The sequence below is a fragment of the Pocillopora damicornis genome, chromosome 3, assembly GCF_964200805.1.
Source record: "Pocillopora damicornis chromosome 3, jaPocDami1.2, whole genome shotgun sequence".
NCBI lineage: Eukaryota > Metazoa > Cnidaria > Anthozoa > Scleractinia > Pocilloporidae > Pocillopora > Pocillopora damicornis.
This window is the reverse complement of record NC_142672.1, coordinates 4974993-4983744: the sequence shown is the minus strand read 5'-3', so window position 1 is coordinate 4983744 and position 8752 is coordinate 4974993. Positions and strand designations below refer to the sequence as shown.

At 38.9% G+C, this 8752-nt stretch overlaps 1 protein-coding gene across 2 annotated transcripts; it reads right to left on the bottom strand.

Moving 5' to 3' along the window:
- Positions 1–1147: 1147 nt before the first annotated feature.
- LOC113665977 (forkhead box protein E4) lies at positions 1148–5627 on the bottom strand. Of its 2 annotated transcripts, XM_027181722.2 has the most exons (3): positions 5486–5627; positions 4481–5301; positions 1148–1859 (listed from the first exon to the last, which is right to left on the bottom strand). In XM_027181722.2, the coding sequence occupies exons 2-3, from the start codon at positions 5190–5192 to the stop codon at positions 1639–1641; spliced, it is 933 nt and encodes a 310-aa protein (XP_027037523.2). In that variant the 5' UTR covers positions 5193–5301; positions 5486–5627; the 3' UTR covers positions 1148–1638. The 2 variants fall into 2 exon arrangements, with proteins under 2 accessions (XP_027037523.2, XP_027037522.2); XM_027181721.2 differs by having other exon boundaries at positions 4481–5624.
- Positions 5628–8752: the final 3125 nt, after the last annotated feature.

Genomic DNA, 8752 nt, shown 5'->3' with positions numbered 1-8752 from the left:
AAATGGCTGACACTCTTGCAAGAGAAACTTGTTTCAAACCAGTTATGACATCTGCTTGTTACGAATTCGAACATCCATTTGGCTACTAAGCTCTAGTCCCTTGCCCAACCAAGCAGTTGACGGCATAGTAAGTGATAGTTGATATTCTCCTTTCACTTGACAATATAGTGGACAAAGAAAGACAATAAAATTTTAGTGGTCGCTCTTCGAGCATCAAAGATACAGCTGAATACGTGACATTGAAAAATGACATTATCTCATCAAACTCTTGCTCTCGAGAACTGATAAAAAATTTGCCCCTATAACTGCCAAGTAATTTCATTAAAATTATTTGAGGAAGTTTATTGTTGCATCGAGACAACATTCTTTGGCATATAGATGTGCTTAATTCTCAGTAACCTGTTTGTCCTGTTTGACTGCAGGGAGACGTTGTATGTTGTATCTTATGCAAAGCAATGATATGGTGCTGCCTCATTAAATACTCCTTCAAACTAAATTGGTATCCTCTAAATTTAATTGTTCATCTCTTCTTAAGGGAATTCAGGTATGAAAATACAAAATGAATATAGGAGGCTCAAAATACAATCCTTCAATTTTACTAACATGTATTAAACAGCCGAACGTCTCAGCCACTAGAATTGTGTTTCCAGTAGCACACTCAGACTTCAATGCGGAAAACTGCTTGTAGGCCAGATGTTTTAGGTATTTCCACATATGTCTAGAGATCAAGATAGTCTTTATTCAACAGTTAGAATTGTTACGTGCAACACATGAAAGTGTTTTCTTTCTAAAATGTAAGGTATGTAATTGATAAGAAGGTAGTCTCGCCTCGTCAACATTTCTTAGACAACCTGACGTAATTTAGGAGTTCTGGTATGTACACCTCAGCCTTCTATGACATGGTCAAATATCCTAAATAAAAATTTTATGTTACTGAAAATGACCAGTACATTCTGAACCTTTGACTGTGCGGTTAGAACTTTTAGAGGGCGTAGCCTTCGAACGGGAGTTTAATTTGAGCGGATACTTCCCACTTTGCCTGTTTGCTGACACAGTCAAGTTGCCCCACATTTTGCATGAAACTGTCTTCTTAGCAGAACTTGGATACAAATGAGAAAAATAAGCTTGTACTTAAAAACAAATCAGATAAACTGAAAAATACTTTATTCATAATGGTTAATATGTACAAGTATACTATGCTTTAGGAAGAATTTCAAATTGAACAGTGAACTGCAAATTTAAATTTTGGTGTGGTATGCCTCAGTTTACAATTATACCGTTCTTTTGTCATGAAAAATCGTTTCTATTTGTCTCTCATAGTTAGTGAAATTGCCTCTCTTTGCTGGAGAAGTCGGTAGTTTAAGACATACTTCCTACCAAGCAATTACAAAAAAAATTTTAAGAATTGGAAAACTACATAGGTACAGCTAATTTCTTTACCTGCGCATGCATGGTCGTCCTATACACTTCACTGCTACATGAAAAAATACCTTAAGCAATTTGTTTGCAAAAATCAGTCAAATAAATTATTCCAAAAATTCATCTAAACAAAGGTGGCAAATTCTTTCAGTTGACCTCATAAAATCAGATCTGTAACTCAATTGATCAACCGCTCATTATAGGGAACTGTATTCACACTTAGATATGTTCCTTTTTCCATCCGTAACAAGCGTGAAAATGCGTGGTAGCGGTTGCACACGAATGGAAACAGTGGCAAGTGTTCCACACTTCACAGCTGCTCGGGAAGGCTGCGTTAGGAACCATGGGTGCGCATAAATGTTCCTGTCTCTGAAAATGGTGGGGGGTCTCCGGTGCTGGGTGATAGCAGTGGCCAATGTTTCTCTGCGCTACCAGGGAACCTAGATAAAACAAAATAACAAATTAGAATTTATTTGGTTTAGCTCCGTTGTGCCTGAAGAACTTAATGAAATAGCACCTCGAGGCAAAAGTCCAGTTACAAGATCGAACTACACTGCGCAAAGACACCGATTGGAATAAATGTTACTTTGAGGCATAGGTTTGTTAAATTTCATCACTGTAGTACAAGTTTCCCTTTCTTCACCTCCAGAAAGAGACTGACAGATCGTGTTATCGCCCTTTTGCGAGGATGTTGTAAGACGGTGAGAGGTATTCATCTTAGCAGACCGTCATCGCTTTTACCGAGAGAAATGTAATTCTGGTCGTCACAAATGAAGGTTTTGGTCGCAGGCATTCTTCACCCCCTTTGGCCACTAGGAGGGAAAGTCTGATAAATTTTTGTCGAGTAATTTACACAACGATGTGGATTATATTATCAATCATGGATAATCCCCTTTCGCTTGCATTAAGCTTCGCATCATCTTAGGAGTTTAACTTGTCACCAGTTACTCGTCTTGATTCATACAACACTTAAAGAAGAAAAATTGCCCCTCTTCAGTGTGGGATTAAGCTGACAACATTGAACGGAATGGATCATTGTCGGCATTGCGTGTTTCAACTGAATGATAATCTGTTAGTGATTTATCATAGTTTGACGTGGATGTTTTCTTCAAACTAAATTTTTGGTAACGAGTTTGGCTGGGTCGCCTTTTCTCAAATGGTGTATCACATTCATTACCACACAATAGCTCAAATTTAAAGACCAGTGTCCTGCCGTCTCTCTCTTGAAACAATCGTTAGAGAATACCTTCGAATTTCTGCAAATTGACATAGCTCTGTTTAGTTTTTGAATAGGACGGTAAAAAGGCATGCAACTTGAATTCAGTGAACTTGAGTAAATTTTTAAAGGATCAAGTGGCCCTTCCTCACAAATCTACATAAATAATTGAAGTGCTGATGATATAAAACAATTTAGGAAGCTTGTGAATCGAGGACGAATCAGGAGTCGAAAAACGCCCACCCAAATCAATAAAATGACTAAGTAGAGTTCACGAAACAAACTGAACGTAAAGCGAGGAAAATTTTACTGAATGAAATTTTATTCGTCAGTTTAGCTTCTTAACCTTAAAACAAATCTTTGTCGACTAGCGATGCTTCATATGCTGAAATTTTTGTCTTGGGAAGAAACTTAAACTGGGGCATCAAAACATAATTGAAAACTTGCAATCATCATGTCTTGCGAAGTAGGCTTGATTGCGGCTCTGCCTAGAACAACAAGAACTGGTGATTTGTCTTAATTGCACAAATGTGCCCTTGACAATTAAGTCTCATAACGGATGCATTACTCAACTGCCTGCTGTGTTCATTCAGTCAACAATTCAAGAGAACTGAAGTTTACTTTATGTTTAAATGTTTAGAATGTATTGTAAAGAATAAACTTTTCACCCAGCCTGTTACCAAATGCGTCACCGTCCACCTAAGGGGTTAGCTATGAGCTAATGTTTGCGCAACTAAAATAACATGAAGCAAAGTTGAATTTCATCAGTTATTCACATCTGGTTGAAGTGTAGCCTTCGCGGCTATCCATTTCCTACTCTAATAACCCCTGTTAAAATCCTATCATATTTTTCTAACAAACATATCAAGGATGAAAACAAATTGAAAAAAAACAAAACTAATGATATTTGTTTTTTTTATCTTATGCAGATTCAACTGCAAAAGAAAAATTCTTGTGCAGATGTATTTCGTCATCGTGTTTACTGTTCATTGCTCGTAGTTTATACTTCTACTTTTACATCTTGGTCAGATACAACCAATAAAAAAGGAAATGTCCACACAGGCTTTCTCTCAGCTTTAACTTTCATTGATTCAATGATGAAAGTATTGCCAAGTTTGTGCGAAGTCGGCTGCGCTCACAAAACCGCCCCGGCATACATTCTTGGCAAGAGTTCTCGGTCATCTTTCAGTAAGGCGTGTGTTGCGGGTTTGTGCAAGTGTCTCAATACACAAAGGCGTTTAGCGCGTTGGCTAATGATATGGCTCACCCCGGTAGACTCGTAACCGTTGTTTAAAATTTGAACATTTAGCGGACTGTCTATCAAGAGTTTTTTAGATTGAGGGCAAAGTGTGACAAAATGAAAGTTTAGGTCCATGTACTCGAGCATTCCACTCGACGGAGAAGCGTATATTCAATAAGGTCAAGTGTCTTTTAAAACTAAATTCGTGTTGAGTTTTTCAATGAAAAATCGCAATAATATGGTTCGAACTTCTATAACGAGACTTTCGATTAACCCCGCTTCGAGTGGACCCGTTTAAAACAAGTAACCTTACCTTGCAATTTCGAAAGCAATGTGACATTAATGAAGCCATTTACTCAGTGATTTCAGTGAGTTTACAGTAAAGCGTCGTTATTTATTTAAGGCTAATGTGAAGACTGTTTACTCAGTCACTTATTGCACATCGTTTCTAACTGGTGAACGATTGGCTCTGGACCTGAAACTCTCTGTCAAAGTTACTCAAGTTCAGCTCAACTTATATGTTTATATGCACGTAATCAAAGACCAAGTGTAACTCTATGAATTTACATTACACACCGGAAACTCAAACTCGCTATTAAACTTACCAATGTTTGGATTAATCACACTTCTATGAGGAAATTTCTGACTTCCTCTCCTTGACTTAAGCGAAGCCTCTTTTGCGCTCGTCTTCCCATCAGCTAGAATGCTTTCGATAGAGAACGATCCATGGAAAGGCTTGGGCATTGTAGACTTGCTGACTGTAGGAACATTAGTGGATCGTACCCGATTCACACGGACAGGCTCGTAAGAGGGGAGCATTAAAATGTTTCTGCGCGCTACGTCTTGAATACTAAACTCCCTCACGGTGTTGTTCGGTAGGATCTGCTCAGTGGTAAGGCCATGTCCGAAATCTTCTCTGTCTTCCTTTTTCTTTGGTTTTCTTCTCCGCCTTCTTCTGAATGTCCCATCCGCCAGCAGGTAATCATGCAGTGAGCTTACCGTCCAGTAATTGTCCTTGCCCCACGGCCGCGCTGGATCACGCAGGATCTTAACGAAGCACTTGTTAAATGACAGGTTGTGGCGCACGGAGTTCTTCCAACCTTGATAAGGACCTCTAAAGAAAGCGTAATGGTGGACTAAGTATTCGTTTATTTCTGTCAGCGTCAACTTCTTCCCCGGCGAGTTTAAAATCGCAGTTGCGATGAGTGCAATATAGGAGTGTGGAGGCTTCAAACGTTCCGCTTTAGACGATAAACACGGGTCGTTTCTCTGTTTGTTCGTGGACAGCTCTAAGCCATCTCTGTTGAGTGGCTCCATCTTCTGCGCTCTGACCGCAAAGTTTCGAGCGTGTGCAGTTTGTTTCGCGAGTTCTTTCAATAGACGGGCTTTCAGCAAGTCTCAGAGATGTCCATCTCTTATTTCAAACCTTGGAGAATGTAAATAATTCCTTTCTAATCTCGCTTCAACAAATCGACCAGCAATGGCTACAGCTTGATAGATAGCACCACCCACATAGGAATCAATTAGTGTTTATAAACAGTCAGAAGCCTGATCAATTAGACAATCGATTAAATTCGTGTTCTGTGTAAAGCGGATTTAAAATAAAGTACCTTTCTAAAGCTGTTACATTGTTCAGGTATTCGTCCGTTGGTGGTTTGTGCGGCGACTCCTCGCGTGGAGTGGTATTTAAACCCCTCTTAGCAGACACTATAAGCGCGCGTGCCCGGCGTTTGCATCTGTTCTGTGTTAACTAATGTTTTTCGAGGGTTGATTATCGAACATAAGCCGTGCTAAGTTTGGTTATCTCGTCACAGGATCGATAGCTGTATGCTCTGATTTCGAGATAATTCGATCGGCGCCATACAGTGAGACTTGCGCCTTTGTTTTTGGTGTTTAACTGAATCCGGTAACAATTTATCTTAATTAGTGTCATTAAGCGGATTGCAGGCGACAACGGCTCTTCGAAAAGTGCGATATTTTACGAATTTCGTTCAGCTATTGGTAGTCGTGTCTATGTACAAGGTCTTTTATTGATCCAGGTAAAATATATTACACTCCCAATCTGAGAAACTTTGCCGCGCGTTTCACCACTTTCTTCCATGCTCAGTTAGATTTATGATGCATGATTGCTTTAGGGTTGGAAGCGTACATTTGTTTCAGAATTGTTTCAAATTCTTAAGTCTGGCAAAATTAGAGAAGCGAGTGCAGCGATCCTTTTGGTGAGCAGTTAGTTTAACAAACACATAACTGTATATTTTTAGATTCCGTCAGCAAGAGAAGGTTGAAAGATACCTCACACAAGTTTCAACGCTTTGTATAGTGTAACGTTTCTCAGGCAAGTTTAAACAAGAAAAACGCGCTATTAAGGAATATTGTAAACTAACTATTCCTTGTATGGAAATGGGGACTTTGCCTTTTGCCTTTGTTCGGTTTAGAAGCTAAATCATAAGTCTCATTTTTCATTCCAGGCAGAGCTTATTACTCTTGATTCGAGTTTTGCGTTATTAAATGATAAGGCCTTGCAAATGGAGAATAAACTTCCACCATCGTCTGTATTGCGAAAACTGTATTGTTTGATCTCTTTTGTTTGTTTAATGGCTTTTCATGTGGGGTGCATAGCATCGATAATCGTACATCACACCTTATCAACCAATTACAGTCAACCAAAGCAGATGCTGTACGGGCAATCGAATGCACATCCTAAGAAAATCTGTTTACCTGAAAAGTTGAAATATCGCAATTAAGTGCTTGTTTAAATGGTTGTTTGGATTAAAACACCCTTTACTGGCCATTGGGTCTTCAATATCAAAGAGTTTAAGGGTTCTTCGAGTGGTGCAAAACAACTGGTCATAAATTGTACATGCCTGATGTGTCAGTCAGGTATCTAGGAATACCTCAGTGTGTTTCGTTTCAGCTGTGCTATCTTTGGAAGATGGACAAAGATAAAGCTTGGAAACACGAGAAGCGGTATAAAAATTATCGCCACAAGAAAAGCAATCCATCACTGTCAGTCATCCATTCGGTCTGTTAGGATTCTTGCTTTGAGTTCTCCCGCGAGAAAGGTCGATTTTGTGTTTAGTTTACGGTTCATCTGACGATCGTAAGCTTTTGAGAGTATTAAAGTAAGCCTTTTAGCGCTTTATGTATAAACTGATTAATTGCAGTTGGCCGTTTTGGAGTATCTTCCTCTCGACACTACTTCGCGCCCTCTGTTTTCAACACCACTTTTCAGTCACTTTACCCAAAGTCTTCCTGAACATGATTACTTCTTGGTGATATTGAATCAAAGGTAAAAAGCTTGTACTTAGGCTTCTATTAGAGCAAACAAAATTTTACAACCGCTAAGAATATTAAAGGTCGGCTTCGAAGAAGCATAACAATCCTTGCGCAAAGGAAACGAACAGTTAGATAAAATATTGTTATCTAATGGTGCGTTGACACACCATGCACAGAAAAGGTTAGAAACCGACGAACGTCTTGTTTGGTGTTTCTTACTTGAACTGCTCTTTTCGTGTTAATGAGAAGTGTATCAGTGATTGTAAAGTTGTGCGCCATGATAGGTGGTGGTAGGGTCAGTCAGGCTCACAAAGGGCTTCCTTTTGTGCCGCGCTTGGTTACTGTTTACTCTTCTTTTCATCGTAGATTATCCGTCCTCCTCCCAAGTTATTATCCTGATGAATTTAATCACAGACAGCCTGTCTCCGAATTGAAGATAATTTGAGAGGCTATTTAATTAAGTTCTGATATGTTAAACTTGCGGTCAATGGCCACGAACGGAATACGTTTGCGGAAACCTGCCGAAACATGCTTTCGCAAAATACGTAGTGCACTAATTTGTAAAATGATGGTTTGATTTCTGTACTCTAAGCGCTATGATAGGGTTTGAAATGTTTTGCACGGCGTGGAAATATGGTTGTTTTTATAAGTGGTCCGCCAATTTATCGCAAGCGAGAATGAAAACCAAAACATAGATTGAAACGAGAGAAAACAAAGATCTTTAACTTCGTTAATGAATTGTCCAGGTGTTCGAAAGTAGAATGTTAAAACGAAACGATAAATTGTTGTTGTTGTTGCCCCCAATAAACCTCTCTTTTCGTGTCTCTCTTTAAATAGTATCAGTAAAGTTTTTTCTTATCGTAAAGGAAATTCCGTAACAACTGTGAGATGGCTGGCTTCAGGGCAAAGGTTTGTTCGTGCTTTCTTGCTATCAGTAGACGCAGTAATTGAACTTGAGTCATGATGAATAAGGTAAAATAAGTTGTTCTTATCTTTATCATACGTTCAAATATGTGTTGGGAAGGAACAATAGATCGCAGCTAAAATACCACTTACTCGATCATAACCCACAAATAACGGAGGCGTCTCTTAAATTCTTCTGAAGTAACGATCGGCAATAGATATATAGCAGCTAGCATACCGGGAGTGCATTTCCTGAACTAATGGGCCAACGAGGGATCGCGACCATAAGTCACGAAATGCGTGAGTTTTTTCCTTTTTTTTTTTTTTTTTTTTTTTTTTCAGGCAACTTTTTGTTTTCATATTCTCAACAAAATCACTTTTTGACCTCAGTTAGTACGTTCTGGGTGATGATTTATTGCAAGTCAACTTTTCAACTGTTCTAAAATTACGCTGGTCCTTTTTGAATTAGTCATTTACATTTGTTGTGAGAGATAAACATGGCATACCTTTTTCATAGTACTTAAGAAATGAACATATTTCCAGCCTGCAAGCTTAAATGGCAGGGAACTTAGTACAACACGAAAACCCCATTGCGCTCTTTATAACCTATTTGAGCATTCTTCTTCATTGACCAATCAGAAAAGAGATATTTTGCAAGCATCCAAGGCAATTTAGAACCGATAGTGTGCTCGAAGAGA